Source organism: Amblyomma mixtum, chromosome 3 (genome assembly GCF_055824585.1).
Source record: "Amblyomma mixtum isolate Tamu chromosome 3, ASM5582458v1, whole genome shotgun sequence".
NCBI classification, from domain to species: domain Eukaryota; kingdom Metazoa; phylum Arthropoda; class Arachnida; order Ixodida; family Ixodidae; genus Amblyomma; species Amblyomma mixtum.
The window spans coordinates 205,189,268-205,214,056 of NC_143014.1; the positions used below are offsets into that span (position 1 = coordinate 205,189,268).

Sequence of the window (24,789 nt, forward strand, 5' to 3'; positions counted from 1 at the left end):
AGGCCATAAAATTTGCACTGAAGGACCACAATCTCAAACTGGAAAATTTAGTTAGAGTCGGAACAGGCAACGCAAGTGTTATGACAGGTGTGAACAACGGCGTTTATCAGCAGCTAAAGGCCGATGTTCCCCACCTAGTTTTGATTCTGTGCATCTGCCATTCACTCCAACTGGCGACATCAGCCGCCGTAGCAGAAGGACTACCAAGAAGCTTAGATTACCTCGTTAGTAGGGGTGTGCGAATATTCGAAATTTTCGAATATATTTCGAATATTATATTTTTAGTATTCGTATTCGATTCGAAATCCAAGTATTCGCGTTCTTTTGAATATTTGACCTGACGCGAATATTCGTATCTAGCCGAATATTCATTGTGAGCACCGGCGTTCATTTCGATCCGCAAGCCCTATCGATAGAGATATAACAACATGACGGCGCCAAGAGCAATGCGCATGGATGAAGGAAAATTTTTCCTTCGAATTTTTCCTTGGAGGAAGGAAATTATTCCTTCCTCCTAGGGCCATGCCGTAGCTGACTGCGCCGGTGAGCTTTTTTCTGGCTATACCTGCGAAACTGCTATAGTCAGAGCTGTGCACGAAGTGCCTCGTGATACGTGCCAGTGCAGTGCCAAGTGAGAGGGCATTTTCTGTGGCTGGAGGAGTCGTTTCAGCTAGAAGGGAACCATGGGGAGCAGCTGGTTTTCCTTCACGACAACCTTTTATGTTCATCCCAGCAAAGCGCTTTTGTGCTGATGGCAAGCTAGCCTTAAGCAACGCTGTGTACTAGCCATACTCTCTGATATTTCCACTCTTCTAAGAATAATGTTCGAGACATTGATACTTTTTCTGCAGCCACACACACCTTTTGTGTTCATTTAACCATCGATAGTTGAACTGTGATGTTCTTGGGTGCTCAAATAAATGTTTTGTATTGGTTAAATGCGTCTGTCCTTGATTATTCAATTCGATATTCGGAATCAAGTATTCGGAATCAAGTATTCGTATTCGATTCGTATTAGAAAAATTTGATATTCGCACACCTCTACGCGTTAGTGAGACTTACAATTGGTTTGCTAGGTCTTCGTCCCAGCAGCAAGCTTACAAAGAACTTTTCGGCCACCTGAATAGCGGGGAAGTGCCTTTAAAGATCGTGCAAGCGTGTTCGACCCGGTGGCTTTCGATCGCGACAGCGGTGGAGTGAGTTTTGGACCAATGGGATGAGCTGAAGGCGCACTTCCAAACTGTTAGGACGACAGAGAAGTGCTGCAGTGCAGAAGTGCTGCACTCCATGTACTGTGGCGACGCCAACAAAGCTTATTTGCTCTTCTTGAAGCCAATACTTCAGGCAGTACAAAGAGTTAACAAGTCCTTTGAAGCTAAGAATGCAGACCAGACAAAGCTCCTGGACGACCTCATACAACTGTTGTCTGCCCTCATCAAAAAAGTGGTGCTTCCGACTGTAAACGTCGATGCAATCACGACAAAAGTTGAAGATCATCTTGATCCAAAGCCATACATAGGCTACTTGTTTGCAAAACACATGCAGGAATTCAAGAAAGCTGGCTTTAGTCCGGAAGACGAGGACACGTTGAGAAGGCGATGCATAAATTTCCTGGTTTCTCTCATTGAACAGATACGCCAGAGGCTTCCTAAGAACATTGAAATGTTGCAAAACGTGGGACAGTTGTCGCTTGAAAAGGCCTTGCGTGTACTTAAACCATCACTTGTACCACTGATGGAAGTGGTAGGTGTACCGGCAACCAAAATAGATGCGGCAGAAAGCCAATGGAAGAGCATCACAACTGTCCCGTGGACGAATACATCATCGACTGAGAACTTCTGGTGTGAAGTAAAAAATTTATAGGGACTCTTCTGGCGAAAATCCATTCAGTCAACGAGCGGACTTCGCTATATCAATGCTGGTCCTCCCCTACTCCAATGCAGAAGTTGAAAGATCGTTTAGCCAACTGAACTTGCTGAAAGCAAAAATACGAAACAGGCTCGCGCCAGCTACAGTGCACGCCATTATAGTGATCAGAGTGGGTCTGAAGAGGAAAAACAAAGGATGTTTTGGTTTGGGGTTTGGCTTATGGGGTTTAACGTCCCAAAGCGACTCAAAGGACGTTTTGAATCTGAACTGCCTGAAAGGGTTACCCGACTCATTGGGTCTGCTACCACTTACAGCGGACTGGGAGAGGCGTCTACGTCAGGAAGTGCTGTGTGTGAGTCAATTTTTCAGGTGGATGACGACGACGATTCCAATGAAGCTGCTGATCCGTTTGTGTTTTGTTTTGACTCTGCTTCAACGCTTGCGTAGCGTAGCTTATGGCTAATCTTGTTTGTGCACACCCCGATATTCTGATTGTATTTACGTCACAGTGTGATTAATATCCCCACGTCTATGTTAATCCTTGTCATTGCTATCTACAAATTTTTATAATAAAGATGTGAAAAATTGCACATTGCCTCCTTAAGCAATTTAATGCACACTACGCTTAACAACAGCAGAATTGCCTCACGGCCTACTTATGTTAGGTTTCCTTGCATGAGAACTGTTCAACTCTCAACTTTCAACTCTTGTTGAAAGCCACAAATCAGGGCGTTGCCAGGGGTGAGGGGGGGTTGAGGGGGGGGGGGCTGGTTTCAGTGTCAGAACAGCACGCGAAAATTTCTGAGCATTGTGTCCTCCCTTGCTTTCGGATTTCTTTTTGCACACCCCTCGTAAAACAATTTCTGGCTAGGCCTCCGGCACGAACAGTACTGTGTAGTGCGAGCTGCCCTGGACACTGGCAGTGAATGATGCGCTAAAAATAGTGCAAATGAATGCTCGAAGAAGCCGTTCTTCTCAATCAGCCTCAGCTATATGCTACAATTTGCCAGGTTTTCGCCTCGGGGCTGCTTGTAATGCGCGCGCGAGCAGAGGTTACTTCCGACGGTTCTGATTTCGTTTTTGCTTCACGTGTTTTGCTCAAGGCTGTGACCCTGAATCATTACATTTCCTTCCATTTGTAAACCATGCAGAAAGTGTAGCGCAAGTATTCTCACATCCAGCACCGCGGTACATATTAGCGGTTATTTTGTTTTGGTGGTTTTCTTAAATATTTAGCAGTTTTTTAGCAGATTTTTGACCCTGTTTTGGCGGAATACTTGGCAATAGAGGTGGAAACACTGCCGCTCGCCTGTCAGTTCCCAGTTGGTGCCGTATGCACGCACCACGCTGTGACTCCGCGCGACGCGATCCACCGCTTTGCCTCGCTCTTGCAGAGTTTCAGAAGAGTGCTGCCATCGTGCATCATATGCAAAACAAGGTGTCAAAAGCGATCGGCCATTTCGCTTCATGTGTGAGTAATGTCCTTCTCTGGAAAATTCATAATGGCACTTTCGCGCATTTTTTTCATTAAGATTTTTTTGTGCGCATGCAGCATGCATGGCAACTATTAATTCATGGAGCCTTACGTTTAGTGGTATATATTACAGGCCTGGCATTGAAACAGTATATGAATTCCTCAGAACAATAAAAACTTTCTGCAAAAGTGGCTAAGCACTTTTATGCCACCTCTGCCTAGTTGCATATAGGGCAGAGGATCTGATCAAGACATTTTGAGCAGTCATGCTTTTACAGCAGCCACACCAGGCACTTTTTGAAACCAGATGCAGTGCCAGCGATATTCCAAAGGGTACATAGTGAGCTGGTAGGTGCAAATTGTGGTTGCTCTCTGTTTATGTCTAGTAGAAGCTGCATTCAGTGTGAAATTTTTGATGCTTGTTAAGAGTGAGTTTTGAACATTATGCTGAGCCTAGCTACAGCCTTTACAGCCAAATCGTAAAAAGAGGTAAACTTAACTTTTCAACAAAACACTAAATATTTACGTTACAATTGGAAATTTACTAACTGGTATGCCAGTACGAAAGTAAAAGCAGGAATGCAGCATAAAAAGAATCAGGTTCATGATAAAAAAAATCCGTCATGTATCCGCAGTTCAGAGTGGTGCACTAGATGGGAGGGTTTATGCAAAAGAGACTGTGTGTTGGGCATGTCTACATTATTGCACAGAATTCTGACAGAGGCCGTGGTGTCTCGCCAAGTCTGTCTGCGTAGGGTGATAAGTTATAATACAGTGAGTGCCTCAGCTCATGCAATACTTTTACTTCAGGTTGCAAGCACATCTCACAGTGCTATTTCAGGACTGCAGTGTTCGCCACTTATGTCACCACAAAAATGCAAGCAGGTAAGGTTGGGTGAGCAGAAAGGCCAATGCTTCAGGCAACAAAATTTTTATCTCGGGGTATATCTGTGTAGGAGCACGCGAGCTCAGAAGCAGACAGTTCACAGACAATGTCCTCACCCCCCCTCACGAGCTCGGTCACCCTTGAGGAAGTTCCCACGCTTGCAGGTAAAACAATGAATCCGAATGCTGGTGTCTCCGGTAATGTAAATGTTCTTACTTCAGGCCATTAGTGTTACAGAGTATCTCAGCCAACCGGTCACCTCACCAATATGCAAATCCCCCTGCAAGCACTTGCACACTCCCACAACAACGTCCACACGCAAGTGAAAGTAGGTAAGATGCTTCAGATAAATAGCTAGAACCTCAGGTCAGAACTGATTTTGCTTCAGGACAAGTCTACACCACAAACCCCCAGCTCAGTAGCAGCATCACCAGGGAAATCTCCACACAAGTGCTTGCAGGTAACACGCAAAAGGTAGAAGATGCAGTCTCTTCTGACAAGCCAAAGTTGCACTTGGGTTATGAAGCACGCTGCAGAAGAGGATTCTTGATTAATTTCAATCCCTGGGGTTCTTATACATGCCACAAATTTATTACAAAATACAGAGTACCAGCTGTTCCAGCTAGCCGTACTGTATATTCTCTTAAATGCTCCTCCATTATGCCATCAAAACTTGCATTCAACAACTGTTGATACTTTGACAGTAGTGGGGTAGCTTCAGCAGTGCATAGAAGGAATGAACGTGGCTAATGTGCTTGTTTATAAAGTATTATCCCAGTGTCAAATTCAGGCCTGCATTCCTTTAGATTGCAAATATCTCGTGTTGTGTCTTATGTCAGATAAATGGCAATGATATGCCAAAAGCAAGGTAAATATGTCTTTTGACTGTAGTAGAAGGAAATAAGATTCTTTGTTGCAGTTTCTTAAAGCACACCTTATATGTGTAATGCAAAAACACTGCTAAGGTCACTGAAGTGTTCAGCAAGTACTCACTCATTTATTAGTGTTAAAACAATCTAAATGCAAAGCAGTTGCACATTTCAGCTCTTACACAGACACTCATGTGCATTTCTGAAGGTCTGATTTTTTGGTTTTGTGGGGTTTAACATCCAAGAGTGGCACAGGCTACAAGGGACACTATTTCTGAAGGGATCTGCACAAGACGCACAGTTATGCTATAAATAACAGGCATGATGAAGAGTGACATGGAACATGTATTCCAACATTGTTCATGCGAAATCATTGTATTAAGATACTAAGTTGAACATGCTTTTCTTTTTTTAAGCACCAACAATACCGCATCAAGGCAGCCCTGTTAGGTGTTGAACAATTAAGAGCACAGGTCTTGGCACTGTTTCTATTTTTTTTTCATGTGCATTCTTCGAGCATGTGAACAGATGTGCAAGGTATTGAATGCTACATTGTGCACGACTGAGGCATTATTTACATGCTGATATTTTTATTTGTCTCATGTGTACAACAGTAATATCAGCGAATTTATAGAAAAAATAAAAAGCACGCATTCATAAACATAACTGCTCAAGTTAAATAACTGTCAACTATGAAGCCACCTGTAACTTTGCTGTGCAGGTTGTATAGTAAGTAATCTCACACGCTTGTGATTGTAAAGGTACACTGGTTGTCAATTTTTTGATACAGAACATGGCATGAATTTTTAATATTTCGAAAGCTGTACGCGAGAAAACTGCATTCCAAAATTTCTATTTACCTTGCACAATGCTCTGCTGGTGCTCTCTGAACGCGACTTAACCCACATGTCTTTTGCATTAAAATTTCTGTTTACCTTGCACAATGCTCTGTTGGTGCTCTCTGAGCGCGACTTAACCTACACGTCTCTTGCATTAAGTTATTTCATGTATGTACGCTTCCTTGGTGCTTCGGTGGTTCGTTGCTCACACATTAAACCATTCAGAGTGGAGTCCGTTACAGATTTTGTGTTGTATTCAGACAGAATTCGCATCTTGGCAGGCAGTGGTAGAAAATGAAAACAGTACAGAAGGCAGGCGCTGCACTATGCGCGTGCGTCGTCTCCCTTCTGCTTCGCATCCATTTTGGAACACCAACGAAGTGTGACCGCGGGAGAAGACAGGAGGGCACGATGGTTCACACTTTACTAAAGGGACTCCAGGTAGCGCCAAAATGCATGGGGCATGCATGTTTTATAACGCCCCGTACATCGAAACAAACCTTGCTGAACCTCAACACCAATTCTCGTTGATCTCGGCTCACACAAATACCAATCACACGATCACATATAATGAGCGGCACAAGAAATCAACACAGTACGTAAGCAAGCTGCAGCACCGTTCCTCGCACAGCTTTTTAGCGCGCACTACGAAGCGCGCGCCCATGCTGGGCGAAGTTGCCAGATTAGTATGTTGTAATTGACATTAAACCGTCAAACTTGGTCTAGGTCGTCTGTATCATGCAGGGAACCATGAGCAAAGTAACAGATGGCTGTCATCATGGAGGAAGGAAAGAACTAAGGAGAGGCCCTGACGTCACTTTTTGTGAAGCCGCCTCGCAACCGGAAGTTGACTCGCCTCTCCTCACTATCTTCTTTCTCCGCCAAGCTTCGGGGCGGCGGTCGCACGCGGCTCGGGTTTTAGCTCGGGTAGTGCCGTAGCGCTGCGTCGCTCGGTGAGAAGCTTCTGAATGTGTTGTGCATAGTTGCGTTCACTGCGTCGTCAGAGTGTTTTTGAGACGGCCATGGCTTGGCAGTGGAGTGTCATAAGTCAGGTTTGGTGTTTCACGCTGCAAGTCGCGTGCACGACGTTTCAGTTTCTGAAGTGAGCATTTAATCGAATCATCGGCTTACGCCAAGCGAAACGTGCTGCGCAGCGTTCACTTGCACACTTTGTTGAAAAGTAAGCTCTATCGAAGGAAGTGGGCTGACACCGTGCACCCTTGGCGTCGTCGCATCTAGTCCGACTTACGAGTAGTGCAATACTTACGCTGTTGGTGGGCATGACATCGAACTGAAGTGCAGCATGCATCTACCGAGTGGGTCATTAAGCGCAGAATTAAGAAGGCTATTAGTAAGAAGTATGCGTGCTGAGAGTGCACTACGGAACATCGCGATGCAAATACGTGCATTGTACCTCGTATAATGTCCTGCTTTGCTAGCGCTAGATAATGGTTGAGCAATATTGATACGGGCAGCTCGAGGAGTACATGCACCATAGTAAAAACTGGATAGCAATTGCTTATCGAAAATTTTCATGATGCTTACCCAGTTAAAGAATTGTATACTTGTATTTTGCATAAATCTCCAGGCTGACTCTTACAAATAAATTCATCTGTCTGCAAATTATTCAGGTTCTTCATTGAAACCTGAAGATGGGTATCTTATGTAATTTGCACATGTTGCTCTCACATTATATATATATTGCTTTCTTCATATGTTTGCATGTTGTGCTGGAGAATGCTTGAAGAACACTAGTACATTCTTTTCAGCTAGCATGGCATGACTGTGATCATCCCAAAGTCAACAAGGGAGGAAAGAGCCTTAGGGTTCTTGGGAATGCCAATGCTTCGACAAGAGCACTTCTTTTCGTGTGGGCGAAGACAAGCCCTCTTGTCTAAATGCTGGCAAGAACCCTGAAGCTACAGCCTCCCTTGTTCACTATGTGCTTTCAAGAAACACATTTGATTTATGTGCGGTTGTGTAAAGTCTTTTTTTGTGGAGTTCATGTCCTGAATCTGTGTTGTAGCTATAAGAAATGCCACACTGAACACCTGTCACCAATTGATGTTGCCCATCTGGGGTCTTTAGCACTGTCTCTCAGCACATGGACATTTTTGCTTTTTGTCACCAATGAAATGCGAATGCTACAGCTGAGATAACACTTGCAACTCATGCTAAGCAGCTGAATGCTCTAGCCTCTGCATCACCACAGCCAGTGAAGAAGCATTTGGCTTTCTTAACCAGTCTTGTGCAGCATTTCGAGCAATAAAGGTGAATATAACCAGGCACGTGCACTTTATTGCTTTGCTCATGTCTGAAAACTTTCACATATTTTATCACAGTCTTAATTCATTCCCTTTCTCTTTATACATGGGCTCGGTTTCTACCTCTTGCATTAGTAGCAGGGCATCCTGTGTTTGCAGGTGGCAGCAAGATTTCTTCTGTCAAAGTCGAGGACGTGCCCCCACCCGCTATTTTCATGTAGAGTAATGCATTCATGTACTACACGCCTTTTGAGACATTTTTTTTCTATACATATTTTCACTCTGCACTGTCGTTGGTTTAGGATGACTGTACACTGCATATTTAGCTTTAATGCTTATTTATGGCCTGTCTGCATCAAACATACACTGTCTAAATTTTTAAGCTGCGTGAGCAGCAGGGCATCCTGTGTTTGCAGATGGTAGCAAGTTTTGTCCTTCAAATTATGAAATGTCTGCAGGCCACTCTTATGAACACTTTGCTGCTAGAACAGAATATCTGCAGATGACAGCCAACAATTAACATTCATACTTGCATATTTTACCCAAAAAATTTGTTCTACTTTCAGTGTCGGGTACCAGTGTTTATAGTGACATACTGATATTGTAGCACTACACTCCATATGTGTTCAGTGGCTCCTTATGTTGGTCGAGAGAGCCTTAACAAATGTTTTTGACCAATATGCATTTGTGCTCAATGCATTACTTTGACAATTGAAGATATTAAACAACCACTGCAGCGAAAGACAAAGACTTTCCATATTATGTCAGCCACACTCGTTAGACTATGCCAGCAGAAAATAGGTGACCGTACTTGGAACTAAGGGAAAAATAAGCGACATTGGATGTGCACTGCATATGATGATGACGCATGAATCAAATAGCCCATATGTGCGCTTAGCAGCACTATCCCAAGACGTACCTTGTTACACAATTCTTCGAATAATGCTGTGTTCTGCAGTGGTTGCACGCGCACATAATGCTCAGAGATTTTATGCAAAGAAATTCACTAAATGAGCTGGAAAGTCCTTGAGTGAGATTTTTTATTTCGGTGTTTTAGATGTGCTGCAGAAGACACATATCAAAAGAAATTCTGTTCACTGTAGCTGTACTGCTCAGTGCACACTTTAAAGGTGTATATGTTTAGCATGTGCATGGGTTGCTTACTAATTGTTTTCGTACCTGCACTTGGGAGCAAATTTATCCTTGTCAACCAAAACTTCCGCACCAATAGCATACCGGCATTGCAAAAGACTCAATTGGTTACTTTTTACTCAATCAGATGTGACACACGTCAGTAGTGTAAAATGCCGACGCACAAATCGGCCGCAAAAGGTCAGCTAGGATGAAATGCGCCGTTGTGATCCGATGCCAGCACCAGGAGCGTACGACGAACAGAGTTTGGTTTGGTTTGGTTTATGGGGTTTAACGTCCAAAAGCGACTAAGGCTATGAGAGACGCCGTAGTGGAGGGCTCCGGAAATTTCGACCACCTGGGGTTCTTTAACGTGCACTGACATCGCACAGTACACGGGCCTCGAATTTCTCCTCCAAAGAAGAGACCCCGCCGACGCTACGTTGTTCAAGCGCTTCGTAAAAGAAAGGCATCTAAAAAACCGCGCCGCTCACCGCTACAATCCTACACCTCCCTCCCCGCAAACACGCACCTAAACACAGACCGGCGCACAGGTGCGGTGAACCTTTTCCGACGCCAGGCCGAGAAAGATGACATTGCGCGCAGCGCACCGTCCGCCTCCGGCTACCGTACACAGGCCGTGTGGCCTTCGAAATGCAGCTCAGCATCGCTGAGAGCAGCTTCATGTTTCTGTGCTGTTTGGTGAGGTGCAAAAGTTCGCTGATCAAAACAATCAACGCTTCTTCGCGTGTCGAAGCGCGGTTCCCGAGTGCCACCTTTTTGCGAGATTCATTTCAATGCATCGATCGCTCCGCGTAACGACACCAAGTTTGACGAACAAAATATCAAATGAGCGGTTATTCGCCTCATTTAGAAACAATACTAGATTCGTGCGTAACGTCACGACGCGACGCATGCAGACTTTAACACGCAAGGCCGAACACACCGTGCCGAAAGCCCGTCCACCGCCACTATGACCGCCACCGAGAAACACTCGGGCCCCTAGCAACAACGACGCCGTACGCCGTTGCTAGTGGCCCGAGTTTTTAAGCCTAAATTTTGACGTCATTTCCGCCACATTTTCGTCAATGCATTGGAACTACGAAGGGCCTCTCCTTAGTTTTCCTTCCTCCATGGCTGTCATCATGGTCTTCCTCCATGGCTGTCATCCACGCTTATAAAAAAAGTGGAGAGGGTTTACTTTGGAGTGCTGCTAGTGCTGCCGCCGCTTTCTCTCTTTACCCTCGCACGCAGGCTCTGGGCGCGCTCCTACTCTCCACACCAGTCGCCATCTGTCGGCGCGCGCGGCCCGAGGGTACCGAGCATAGAGTTTCTTACTATTACATAGAGTTTCTTACTATTACCTAGAGGGAAAGCTGGCAAGCCGTCTATGGGAGTTTGCATGGAGACCCCACGTGACCACCTCAGCCACCATGGGCGCTCAAAGCATCATGGGGCGGTGAGCTACTTGTTGCGGAACTGCAACTTTTGGCCAAAAAATAATAAAAAAATAAAGCTGTTTGATAATTACAAATGTCCTAACATTCAATATCTTGTCTAATGATTGCAACAAACGAGCAGAAAAGCATTTAAGTGCAAAGTTTGCCTAAAATAAGACATGACTAGCTTTCCTATTGGCCAAGTGATGAACACTAAAAAAACTAATATTTCGTAATTAACAGGCGCACTTTTAAAAGTAAATATGTTTTCAAAAAAAATGTTGTTGTTTAGATACTTTAAAAGGTTTTTTAATGGCATTTCGGAAGAGTAAAACCTTTTATTGGCGTCGTGTGTCGTCGCGTCTTCACTACTATGGCTTTTGCACACTGCGTTCGCGCGAAAGTCGTCTGCGCACACACGAACTACGTTTTCGGAATGAAACGCCTTAGTACTGCCACTCTGTGTTCCCGAAAAACTACGACTGTGCCGCAACAAGTAGCTCACCGCCCCATGATGCTTTGAGCGTCCATGTTGGCTGAAGTGCAGCGCCGCCAGCTTTCCCTCTAGGTAGTAGTAAGAAACTCTATGTAATAGTAAGAAACTCTATGGTACCGAGGGACTGCGGGTCGCGCCGGCGTGGCGCGTAGAACGCATGTTTACGTGTTCGCTTCTGCCGTTGTTGTGCTCCATCAGCTTACGTATGAGGGTGTGTGCTGTGCGTCACTACTCACATTTTCCGTCTTCCAGACAGTACTGCGGTTATCTTGTGCGCAGTTACTCGTTAACGTGACATCCGAGGGTAGTCGACCAGGTATAGTGTACGGACTGGAAACCGGCACTTCTAAGCAGATTTCTGCGCTGTCGTGTCGTTTCTTGTCGCCTTTTACGTGCGATATCATCTATGATAATTTTGTGCATCAGAATGTAGATCTATTGATTTGACTCAGTGGAGTAGTAACTGGATAGGCGAGCTGCAGACTGAAGGTTATCCCGACGGAGCGCGTGTTTTCGATCACCAGTACGTGTTCGGCATCCTTGCGCTGAGCTTGCTTTTGTTCCCATTAAACACATTTCATGCACAGGATTGTAAGCACGACCGCTATCGATTTCAGCTGCTTTTTCCGCACGCATGTCAGAGGGATCTGGGGGGTAAAGGTTTTATCTATAGTATCTTTCTGCTGTTGCTATCTACACTAGTTTTGTTTGGTTTATTAAGGTTTTACGTCCCAAAGCGACTCGGCTATGAGGGACGCCGTAGTGAAGGGCTCCGGAAATTTCGACCACCTGGCTGTTCTTTAACGTGCACTGACATCGCACAGTACACGGACCTCCAGAATTTCGCCTCCATCGAAATTCGGCCGCCGCGGCCGGGATCGAACCCGCGTCTTTTGGGCCAGAGCCGAGAGCCGTAACCACTGAGCCACCGCAGCAGTGCGGTATCTACCTTATTCATAGGAAAATACTATGCGCAATTTCATTACATTTTCCACACTTAGCCAAACGGCTACGCAACGCTCTCACACGCGGCGAGAGCTCCTGAATAAAATAACGCCACTTCGGACCTCAGAATTAGTGAAAGCTGGATTAGCTGCTCATATCTATTCAAGCTTTGATAAATTAAGCGAAAGTACGTTTTTATGCACCAGGTTGCATAAACCATGACAAAATTTGTTTTCTGTTGGCGCTGCGACTCAGTTGAGCTCACAGCGGTAATTTGTTGATAAATTGGCGCACCACGCAGGCGACAAGAAAGCCCTGTTTGTGGAGGGGGGGGGGAGCTTTATGGCCGGTCGGCAGGAAAGAATAAGAGTACATCGGAATTAGAACTGCATGCTAGCCGCACACCTAATGGTTGATATTGAACAAAAAGTTTCTTTGCGGTGGAGCACCAAGACGGAATTCGATATAAGCACGAGCGCATTCTAAGCGCCGGCACAATAACCCTGAATGTCAGACTAAATGTCATTAAAACGCGTCAGTGTTATCGCTTTGATAACGTAAATACTTCCTGCAACACAGCCACGCAGCGGAAGTATGCTCGACAATGTTTTTTTAGCGCCCGAAGCGCGGCTATATGCAGGCGCGGCCGCGGAACTGCCGCAGCCCCCAAAGAAACGCCCGCACCGCGGCGCGCCACTCGGCGCAAAATGGCCGAGCCCGGGAGAGGCTCAAAATTCTGGTCGATAATAGCTCTATGCCGACTCGGCCCTCTCCTTCAGTTACGAAGTACACATCTACAAAGACAAGACTACACAATCCACGGAACTGAAACGAAAACGAAAGCCACATTTGCTATATACCTCTAGAAACGGTGCAGAGAGCAGCTTGGGAATGGAGCGTCAAGCACCGCCTGGCATGATGCCCCAACATCTCGATCCTCAAGTTTGATATGCATGTTGTTTGTAAAGACACGCAACCCTCTTGATACTTCTTTCATTTTCAGCCGTCCCGCTTTCTTGTGCACACGAACATGACAGTGATATTATAAAATTTTATTGCTATGAGCACGAACTCTCCACTAAACACAACAAAAAATTGGATATTATAGTTTTTCTAAAGCGTCAAAGCGTAATAGTGGCATTTAAAAACACCATATTCTGGCTCATGTCAAGGTAAACCCCTGAGAATTTTTACGGCAGCGCTATCGCCATCGATCGCAGCTGACGTGGACGTTCCGCTCGAGCTCTTCATTCCATTTCGTGCTGCGGGCGTCGACTGTACCCAGTGCTCCGCTGTTCTGGTGCGAATAAGCGACTCCCAACTCTGCGCACTCTCCGGGAAGTTTGACAACATGGAACCGTGCGCCATTTTACAGCAAAGCCAGCGACGAGCCAAGCAGTTTAAGCCAACGACCCCGCCAGATGTACGCCGCTGGCGCTGTTCTGGCCAGCAAGGACCTGTTGGAGTCTGCAGCGGCCGGCTAGGCAGTGACTTTCAAGCTGTCCGTGCTCCTGCTGCCGACGCTACCCACGATCTTCCTGCCGGCGCTGTGCAGCTCTCTCAGCGCCATCGCCTCGGAGGATCCTTCGTACCAGCCGATGCGGGTTCTCCGGCAGTGATGTTCACTGCCAGCGGCGTCCATGACTCGGCCACCGAAGGCGGTGCGCGTCTGCGGGGCCACATCGAAGGAGCGCCGATCGATGTAGATGTTGCCCGTCCTTCTGCGCTGGCTGCCTCCAGGAGCCCATTCAAGGATCCCCTAGCCGCACTCTCTCCGTGGAAGGGGCGCTGCACGGAGCGTGCTGGGCTCTACCTAAAGCTCCGAGTGGCGCTCATCCTGTGAGAAGAGTTGCGGCAATTCGAACGTTTGCCAAGGAGTTCTTGGAGAACTCCATCTTTGTTTTGATTCTGTTAATTCGGACGCTTTTTTATTTTTCGTTGTGTGGTATAAAATTATTAGATGGTATACAGCTGTCTCTGTCCGAATTCATGCCCCTGAGGGGTAAACTGCGTTGTGGCACGTTGTAGACGTGTAACACTCGCACTCTGCATGGAAGCCTCTTCTTGGGCTCTGCGTGGTTGTGCGGTGGTATTGCAGTGATGGCCTGGCTTAGAAGTAAGTTAACGCAGCTCGGGTCGCACATAGGGAGCCAGCACGTGACGAGACGAATCATGGGACTAGCTCAGCATCAGCCTATACTCGGCTGCAGTAGTGGCTTACCGCGGTGGCTGAATGGGTTTGACTTTCAAATACGGAGGCAAAGGTCGCGGTTGCATTTGGGTAAAGCGGAGGTATGAAATATCCCTCGTGCTTTTCCAAGCGCCCCCCTCCCTCCCCACCCATGAATAGCGTTGAAATGCGCATGGGCAGAACGTAATGTCGCTTGTACGCGGCAAATCGCAATGGCCACGGAAATTCTCGCATGTTAGGCCAACCTTGTGTGGCGCCACAATCGCTACTGCGATTTTGCGCTACTGACAAAAAATCCACTTGTTGATGTGCACTTTTTTTAGTGATAGGAGGTCTTTAGTGTTTATTAAAGGCCAGTTGCGTTGTCTTGAAGAGGCACTACCTTTTTTCCGATTTGCTGTCGCTGTCCCCCGAGGCCTCGGGGGAGGCCTCGCGTTGGGGGCACCGCGAACGTGGGAATAGAACTGAAACAACAGCTTTTCGTACCCAGACACTGAGCGTGTCGGTCGCTCCCTCTGCACGCTGCATGCGCACTGACGCTACACCTGCAACCTTAATTGTGGTGAGGGCGAAGGCCCCGAAGGAACGGAAACGAGGCTCAGTGGTCGAGTGTTAGACGACAGACCCTTTATTTGACGAGGACATCGATATTTATACTGTTCCGTCACATGACACTGAGATAATGCAATCACGAAGTTCACATCTACAAAGACAAGACTAGACAATCCACGAAAGTAAAACAAGAACCAAAGCCGCATTTACTGCATACTTCTAGAAACGGTGCAGAGAGCAGCTTGGGGATGGGGCCGCAGGGCCCGCCGCGGCTTCATGCCCAACATCTAGATAGTCAAGTTTGATATGCATGGTGTTTGTCAAGACACGCAAGCCTCTTGATAGTTCTTTCACTTTCAGTCGTGCCGCTTTCTTTTGTGCAGGAACATGACAGTGATATAATAAACTTTTATTGCTATGAGAACGAACTCTCCACTAAACAAAACAAAAACGTGGGTATTATAGGTTTTCTGAAGCCTCAAAGCGGAATAGTGGCATTTAAAAACACCATATTCTGGCTCATGTCAAGGTAAACCCCTGAGAATTTTTACGGCAGCGCTATCGCCATCGATCGCAGCTGACGTGGACGTTCCGCTCGAGCTCTTCATTCCATTTCGTTCTGCGGGCGTCGACTGTACCAGTGCTCCGCTTTTCTGGTGCGAATAGGCGACTCCCAACTCTGCGCACTCTCCGGGACGTTTGACAACATGGAACCGTGCGCCATTCTACATCAAAGCCAGCGACGAGCCAAGCAGTTTAAGCCAACGACCCCGCCAGATGTACGCCGCCGGCGCTGTTCTGGCCATCAAGGACCTGTTGGAGTCTGCAGCGGCCGGCTAGGCAGTGACTTTCAAGCTGCCCGTGCTCCTGCTGCCGACGCTACCCACGATCTTCCTGCCGGCGCTGTGCAGCTCTCTCAGCGCCATCGCCTCGGAGGATCCTTCGTACCAGCCGATGCGGGTTCTCCGGCAGTGATGTTCACTGCCAGCGGCGTCCATGACTCGGCCACCGAAGGCGGTGCGCGTCTGCGGGGCCACATCGAAGGAGCGCCGGTCGATGCAGATGTCGCCCGTCCTTCTGCCGTGGCTGCCTCCAGGAGCTCATTCAAGGATAGCCCATCCGCACTCTCTGCGTGGAAGGGGTGCTGCACGGAGCGGGCTGGGCTCTGCACGAAGCGCCGACTGGCGCACCATTTGTGAGAAGAGCTCGGCAATTCGACTTTGGCCAGGGAGTTCTTGGAGAACTCAATCTTTGTTTTGATTCGGTTAATTCGGACGCTTTTTTATTTTTCGTTGTGTGGTATAAAATTATTCGATGGTATACAGCTGTCTCTGTCCGAATTCATGCCCCTGAGGGGTAAGCTGCGTTGTCGCACGTTGTAGACTTGTAACACTCGCACTCTGCATGGAAGCCTCTTCTTGGGCTCTGCCGCCGCGGTGGCTCAGCGGTTATGGTGCTCGGCTGCTGACCCAAAAGACGCAGGTTCGATCCCGGCCGCGGCGGCTAGAATTTCTTTGGAGGAGAAATTCTAGAGGCCCGTGTACTGTGCGATGTCAGTGCACGTTAAAGAACCCCAGGTGGTCGAAATTTCCGGAGCCCTCCACTACGGCGTCTCTCATAGCCTTAATCGCTTTGGGACGTTAAAACCCATAAAACCAAAACCAATCTTCTTGGGCTCTGCGTGGTTGTGCGGTGGTATTGCAGTGATGGCCTGGCTTAGAAGTAAGTTAACGCAGCTCGGGTCGCACATAATGAGCCAGCACGTGGCGAGACGAATCATGGGACTAGCTCAGCATCAGCCTATACTCGGCTGCAGTAGTGGCTTACAGCGGTGGCTGAATGGGTTTGACTTTCAACTACGGAGGCAAAGGTCGCGGTTGCATTTGGGTGAAGCGGAGGTATGAAATATCCCTCGTGCTTTTTCAAGCGCCCCCCTCCCTCCCCACCCATGAATAGCGTTGAAATGCGCATGTGCAGAACGTAATGTCGCTTGTACGCGGCAAATCGCAATGGCCACGGAAATTCTCGCATGTTAGGCCAACCTTGTGTGGCGCCACAATCGCTACTGCGATTTTGCGCTACTGACAAAAAATGCACTTTTATAAATCTACACTGAATGTTGATGTACACTTTTTTTAGTGATAGGAGGTCTTTAGTGTTTATTAAAGGCCAGTTGCGTTGTCTTGAAGAGGGACTACCTTTTTTACGATTTGCTGTCGCTGTCCCCCGAGGCCTCGGGGGAGGCCTCGCGTTGGGGGCACCGCGAACGTGGGAATAGAACTGAAACAACAGCTTTTCGTACCCAGACACTGAGCGTGTCGGTCGCTCCCTCTGCACGCTGCATGCGCACTGACGCTACACCTGCAACCCTAATTGTGGTGGGGGCGAAGGCCCCGAAGGAACGGAAACGAGGCTCAGTGGTCGAGTGTTAGACGACGGACCCTTTATTTGACGAGGACATCGATATTTATACTGTTCCATCACATGACACTGAGATAATGCAATCACGAAGTTCACATCTACAAAGACAAGACTAGACAATCCACGAAAGTAAAACAAGAACCAAAGCCGCATTTACTGCATACTTCTAGAAACGGTGCAGAGAGGAGCTTGGGGATGGGGCCGCAGGGCCCGCTGCGGCTTCATGCCCAACATCTAGATAGTCAAGTTTGATATGCATGGTGTTTGTCAAGACACGCAACCCTCTTGATAGTTCTTTCACTTTCAGTCGTCCCGCTTTCTTGTGTGCAGGAACGTGACAGTGATATAATAAACTTTTATTGCTATGAGAACGAACTCTCCACTAAACAAAACAAAAACGTGGGTATTATAGGTTTTCTGAAGCCTCAAAGCGGAATAGTGGCATTTAAAAACACCATATTCTGGCTCATGTGAAGGTAAACCCCTGAGAATTTTTACGGCAGCGCTATCGCCATCGATCGCAGCTGACGTGGACGTTCCGCTCGAGCTCTTCATTCCATTTCGTGCTGCGGGCGTCGACTGTACCCAGTGCTCCGCTGTTCTGGTGCGAATAAGCGACTCCCAACTCTGCGCACTCTCCGGGAAGTTTGACAACATGGAACCGTGCGCCATTTTACAGCAAAGCCAGCGACGAGCCAAGCAGTTTAAGCCAACGACCCCGCCAGATGTACGCCGCCGGCGCTGTTCCGGCCAGCAAGGACCTGTTGGAGTCTGCAGCGGCCGGCTAGGCAGTGACTTTCAAGCTGCCCGTGCTCCTGCTGCCGACGCTACCCACGATCTTCCTGCCGGCGCTGTGCAGCTCTCTCAGCGCCATCGCCTCGGAGGATCCTTCGTACCAGCCGATGCGGGTTCTCCGGCAGTGATGTTCACGGCCAGCGGTGTCCATGACTCGGCCACCGAAGGCGGTGCGCGTCTGCGGGGCCACATCGAAGGAGCGCCGGTCGATGCAGATGTCGCCCGTCCTTCTGCCGTGGCTGCCTCCAGGAGCTCATTCAAGGATAGCCCATCCGCACTCTCTGCGTGGAAGGGGTGCTGCACGGAGCGGGCTGGGCTCTGCACGAAGCGCCGACTGGCGCACCATTTGTGAGAAGAGCTCGGCAATTCGACTTTGGCCAGGGAGTTCTTGGAGAACTCAATCTTTCTTTTAATTATCTTAATTCGGACGTTTCTTTGTTTTTCGTTTTATGGTATAAAATAATTCGGTGGTATATTGCTGTCTCTGTCCGAATTCATGCCCCTGAGGGGTAAGCTGCGTTGTCACACGTTGTAGACGTGTAACACGCGCACTCTGCATGGAAGCCTCGTCTTTCGCTCTGCGTTGATGTGCGGTGGTATTGCAGTGATGACCAGGCTCGGAAATAAGTTAACGTAGCTCGGGTCGCACATAAAAAACAGCAGCTGACCAGGCGGATCACGGGACTAGCCCAGAATCAAGCTGTACTCGGCTGCAGTGGTGGCTTGCCGCGTTGGCTGTATGGGTTTGACTTTCAACTACGCATGCAAAGGTCGCGGTTGCATTTGGATAAAGCCGAAGTATGAAATATCCCTCGTGCTTTGCCATGCGTTCCATCCTTCCCCTCCCAAGAATGGCGTTGAAATGCGCATGTGCAGGACTTAATGTCGCTGGTACGCGGCAAATCGCAATGGCCACTGAAATTCTCGCATGTTAGGCCAAGCTTGTGTGGCGCCACAGTCGCTACTGCGATTTGGCCCTACCGTCAAAAAATGCACTTTTATAAATCTACACTGAGTGTTGATTTACTTTTTTTTTGATAGGAGGTCTTTAGTGTTTATTAAAGGCCAGTTGCGTTGTCTTGAAGAGGCACTGCCTTTTGTACGATTTGCTGTCGCTGTCCTCCGAGGCCTTGGGGGAGGCCTCGCGCTGGGGGCACCGCGAGAGTGGGAGCAGAACTGAAACAACAGCTTTTCGTACCCATACACTGAGCGTGTCGGTAGCTCCCTCTGCACGCTGTATGCGCACTGACGCTACACCTGCAACCTTGTGGTGGGGCGAATGCACCGAAGGAGCGGAAACGAGGCTCAGTGGTCGAGTGTAGACGACAGACCTTTTATTTGACGAAGACATCGATATTTTTGCTTTTGCTTCACATGACACTGACATAAGGCAGTCACGAAGTACACATCTAGAAAGACAAGACTAGAGAATCCACGAAAGTGAAACAAGAACCAAAGCCACATTTACTATATACCTATAGAAAAGGTGCTGAGAGCAGCTTGGGGATGGGGCCTCAGGGCCCGCTGCGGCTTCATGCCCAACATCTAGATAATCCAAGTTTGATATGCATGGTGTTTGTCAAGACACGCAGTCCTTTTGATTGTTCTTTCACTTTCAGTCGTCCCGCTTTCTTGTGCACACGTACATGACAGTGATATAATAAACTTTTGTTGCTATCAGAACGAACTCTCCACTAAACAAAACAAAAAAGTGGGTATTATAGGTTTGCTGAAGCCAAACACCATATTCCGGCTCATGTCAAGGTAAACCCCTGAAAATGTTTACGGCAGCGGTATCGCCATCGATCGCAGCTGACGTGGACGTTCCGCTCGAGCTCTTCTTTCCATTTCGTTCTGCGGGCGTCGACTCTACCGAGTGCTCCGCTGTTCTTGTGCGAGTGAGCGTCTCCCAACTCCCCGCACGCTCCGGGACGTTTGACGACATGGAACCGTGCATTATTATACAGCTAAACCAGCGACGCTCCCAGCAATGTGAGCCAGCGACCCCTCCAGATGTAGGCCGCCGGCTTTGTTCTGGACCGCAACGACCTGTTGGAGTCGTCAGAGGCCAGCAGGTCAGTGACTTCCAAGCTGCCCGTGCTCCTGCTGCCGACGCTACCCACGATCTTCCTGCCGGCGCTGTGCAGCTCTCTCAGCGCCATCGCCTCGGAGGATCCTTCGTACCAGCCGATGCGGGTTCTCCGGCAGTGATGTTCACTGCCAGCGGCGTCCACGACTCGGCCACGGAAGGCGGTGAGCGTCTGCGGGGCCACATCGAAGGAGCGCCGGTCGATACAGGTGTCGCCCGTCACTCTACCCTGGCTGCCTCCAGCAGCGGATTCAAGGATACAGCAGCCGCACTCTCGCCGTGTAACGGGTGCTGCACGGAGCGGGCTGGGCTCTGCACGAAGAGCCGACTGGCCCACCTTCTGTGACAAGAGCTGCGGCGAATCGAATGTTTGCCAAGGAGTTCTTGGAGAACTCCATCTTTTTTTGATTATCTTTATTCGGACCTTTCTTTATTTTTCGTTGTGTGGTATAAAACAATTCGATGGTATACAGCTGTCTCTGTCCGAATTCATGCCCCTGAGGGGTAAGCTGCGTTGTCACACGTTGTAGACGTGTAACACGCTCACTCTGCGTGGAAGCCTCGTCTTTCGCACTGCGTTGATGTGCGGTGGTATTGCAGTGATGGCCTGGCTTAGAAGTAAGTTAACGCAGCTCGGGTCGCACATAGGGAGCCAGGACGTGGCGAGACGAATCATGGGACTAGCTCAGCATCAGCCTATACATGATTTTAGTTTCGATACCTGGGCGCCGCCATGTTTGTTTTACTCGAGCGCCGCCTACCGCCGACGCCATCTTGGGCTGATAATTTGCAGCCCATGGGCTGCAGCCGAAGCAGTGTGCGGTCTCTGAAAGTGTCATTCGCCCGTTTAATTCCTGCCAAGCCTACAAATTTTGGGTGGGCGTTCGCCTCGTGTCCATCCTCGTGTGTGCTATGCCATTAGCTCCTGCAATAACCAACTGGGAGCAAGCGACCATTCCTCGACGCAGCGAACGATCAGCATCGGTGAGTGCCATGCTCGCAGTTCACGCGTGCTTTTTTGTCGCCGGTTGCCTGTAGGGCAAATGCGGCACGGTGTCGCATGTTAGAAAAACGAAAGCAAAATGTGTTGAAACACAAGATCGCGGAGACTAATGGTTATCTAGTTTTTCGTGGAGCGCAGTTTTTCATGAACGCTTTCGCTGCCTGCTTGGACATGGCGAGTGTGACAGTTTAGATGCTGAGCTTGCGACATGGTACCCCGTTTACAAACTGAACATCTTAGAAACAGCGAGTGCATGACCGAAACGAATCCACTTCTGGTGATTAGAATGTTTGTTTGCGGAGATACGCGCTATGAAATTGAAATTCGGCCCCTCCTGCCGCTTGCGTCGGGCTGTTCGTACTACGAGCGAGACAAGCCAGTTGACTGAAAGCAATTCGCATTCTCACCTTCTCCGCACCCGCCAGTACTCACTGGTGCACAAATACCAGAAAATGTGCAATTACACGATCTAATAGGTTGGTAAGCTAATGGAACGCTATTACCACTTACTGACAGGCAGAATCGCCGCACCTGTGTTGAGAATTCCAATCTCAATCGGGTCGGGGCACTGCTCAAGTCGCTGCGTTTGCTGTATCTCTGGCACGGTTATGCATAGCGTGGATTTTTTTTTACAGTGCATTCGATGTGATTTCAGTCGAATAATTTATTACAATGCATGGCAGAGCTTACCGTCCTGTGCATGCCGTGTATTTTTTCATCTTACGTTGCCATGGCTGAATTTTTCCTCACTTTGCAGTTGGGTAAAAGTTCATGTCGCCGCTTCTGTTCATGTCATGCTGTGCAAATTAAATTAGTATTTTTTCACTAATGACATGTTTATTTTTTTCAGGTGGCGATCCCCACACCCTCCCGATATTGACGATCATGTGGGGCGGCGAAAAGAAGTTGTGGCCAAATTTATGAAGTCCTCACATAGTGTACTGCTGAATTAAAAGAGCTCTGCCAAGGCCGTCGAAATACTTGATCTCTTAAAATTATGCGCAGATTATAGTTTGGTAACCCAGGCGCTGCGCTTCGTTCCGCGCCCGATATTAGGCACAGACAGTGAGTTTGTTTCTGTCTGCATTTCGTTCACCAAGTGCGCTAACGTTTAACCTTTTCGTTGGCGCAAGTATTTTTTGTTCACCAACTACGTCCACTGCCAATGCAACTCGGCACCGGCGGAAAAGCGGTGAAGAAATGGACACCGCAGACGTACTGAGACCTTCGCATAACATGGTGCGCGTACGTACTGGCGGAGTTTTTTTTTCTACTTTCGTCGACTATTTCCGAAACCGACAATAAACAATGATGTCTAGAAGACGTTGGTGTTCCGTACAACATTGCTGCTTTCGTTGTACAGACGCAAACACGCGCTTGACCGGTAGCTAAGCAGCCGCGGACGTTGCTCCGCGCGCCGGATTATCAGCCCAGAGGAGGACGGCAACAGTGGGGTGTCGCGCAGCGCACGTGTTTGAGAGTATTTCTCCCTCTCCTGCTCGCTCCTCGTAAAATGGTGTATACTCGGCTGCAGTAGTGGCTTACCGCGGTGGCTGAATGGGTTTGACTTTCAACTACGGAGGCAAAGGTCGAGGTTGCATTTGGGTGAAGCGGAGGTGTGAAATATCCCTCGTGCTTTTTCAAGCGCCCCCCTCCCTCCCCACCCATGAATAGCGTTGAAATGCCCATGGGCAGAACGTAATGTCGCTTGTACGCGGCAAATCGCAATGGCCACGGAAATTCTCGTATGTTAGGCCAACCTTGTGTGGCGCCACAATCGCTACTGCGATTTTGCGCTACTGACAAAAAATTCACTTTTATAAATCTACACTGAATGTTGATGCACACTTTTTTTTAGTGATAGGAGGTCTTTAGTGTTTATTAAAGGCCAGTTGCGTTGTCTTGAAGAGGCACTACCTTTTTTACGATTTGCTGTCGCTGTCCCCCGAGGCCTCGGGGGAGGCCTCGCGTTGGGGGCACCGCGAACGTGGGAATAGAACTGAAACAACAGCTTTTCGTACCCAGACACTGAGCGTGTCGGTCGCTCCCTCTGCACGCTGCATGCGCACTGACGCTATACCTGCAACCCTAATTGTGGTGGGGGCGAAGGCCCCGAAGGAACGGAAACGAGGCTCAGTGGTCGAGTATTAGACGACGGACCCTTTATTTGACGAGGACATCGATATTTATACTGTTCCGTGACATGACACTTAGATAATGCAATCACGAAGTTCACGTCTACAAAGACAAGACTAGACAATCCACGAAAGTAAAACAAGAACCAAAGCCGCATTTACTGCATACTTCTAGAAACTGTGCAGAGAGCAGCTTGGGGATGGGGCCACAGGGCCCGCTGCGGCTTCATGCCCAACATCTAGATAGTCAAGTTTGATATGCATGGTGTTTGTCAAGACACGGAACCCTCTTGATGGTTCTTTCACTTTCAGTCGTCCCGCTTTCTTGTGTGCAGGAACATGACAGTGATATAATAAACTTTTATTGCTATGAGAACGAACTCTCCACTAAACAAAACAAAAACTTGGGTATTATAGGTTTTCTGAAGTCTCAAAGCGGAGTAGTGGCATTTAAAAACACCATATTCTGGCTCATGTCAAGGTAAACCCCCGAGAATTTTTACGGCAGCGCTATCGCCATCGATCGCAGCTGACGTGGACGTTCCGCTCGAGCTCTTCATTCCATTTCGTTCTGCGGGCGTCGACTGTACCAGTGCTCCGCTTTTCTGGTGCGAATAGGCGACTCCCAACTCTGCGCACTCTCCGGGACGTTTGACAACATGGAACCGTGCGCCATTCTACATCAAAGCCAGCGACGAGCCAAGCAGTTTAAGCCAACGACCCCGCCAGATGTACGCCGCCGGCGCTGTTCTGGCCAGCAAGGACCTGTTGGAGTCTGCAGCGGCCGGCTAGGCAGTGACTTTCAAGCTGCCCGTGCTCCTGCTGCCGACGCTACCCACGATCTTCCTGCCGGCGCTGTGCAGCTCTCTCAGCGCCATCGCCTCGGAGGATCCTTCGTACCAGCCGATGCGGGTTCTCCGGCAGTGATGTTCACTGCCAGCGGCGTCCATGACTCGGCCACCGAAGGCGGTGCGCGTCTGCGGGGCCACATCGAAGGAGCGCCGGTCGATGCAGATGTCGCCCGTCCTTCTGCCGTGGCTGCCTCCAGGAGCTCATTCAAGGATAGCCCATCCGCACTCTCTGCGTGGAAGGGGTGCTGCACGGAGCGGGCTGGGCTCTGCACGAAGCGCCGACTGGCGCACCATTTGTGAGAAGAGCTCGGCAGTTCGACTTTGGCCAGGGAGTTCTTGGAGAACTCAATCTTTCTTTTAATTATCTTAATTCGGACGTTTCTTTGTTTTTCGTTTTATGGTATAAAATAATTCGGTGGTATATTGCTGTCTCTGTCCGAATTCATGCCCCTGAGGGGTAAGCTGCGTTGTCACACGTTGTAGACGTGTAACACGCGCACTCTGCATGGAAGCCTCGTCTTTCGCTCTGCGTTGATGTGC

General features: G+C 48.5%; 1 protein-coding gene and 1 long non-coding RNA gene across 3 annotated transcripts in view; both read left to right on the top strand.

Moving 5' to 3' along the window:
• Kua (Plasmanylethanolamine desaturase Kua) overlaps positions 1-24,789 on the top strand; it is a 227,193-nt gene that overhangs the window by 45,304 nt on the left and 157,100 nt on the right. The window contains exon 2 of one of the 2 annotated variants that reach the window (XM_089582527.1): positions 13,433-15,725. The exons of the other annotated variant lie outside the window; for it this stretch is intronic. Coding sequence (XP_089438653.1) covers positions 13,433-14,055 — 623 coding nt within the window. The 3' untranslated portion in view covers positions 14,056-15,725. Of the gene's footprint in view, positions 1-13,432; positions 15,726-24,789 lie in introns of those variants that run through there. 2 annotated transcript variants of the gene reach the window in all.
• Positions 21,008-22,241, top strand: LOC149353388 (uncharacterized). The gene is made up of 2 exons (XR_016290970.1): positions 21,008-21,244; positions 22,114-22,241. It is a non-coding gene; the product is annotated as an uncharacterized LOC149353388 (long non-coding RNA).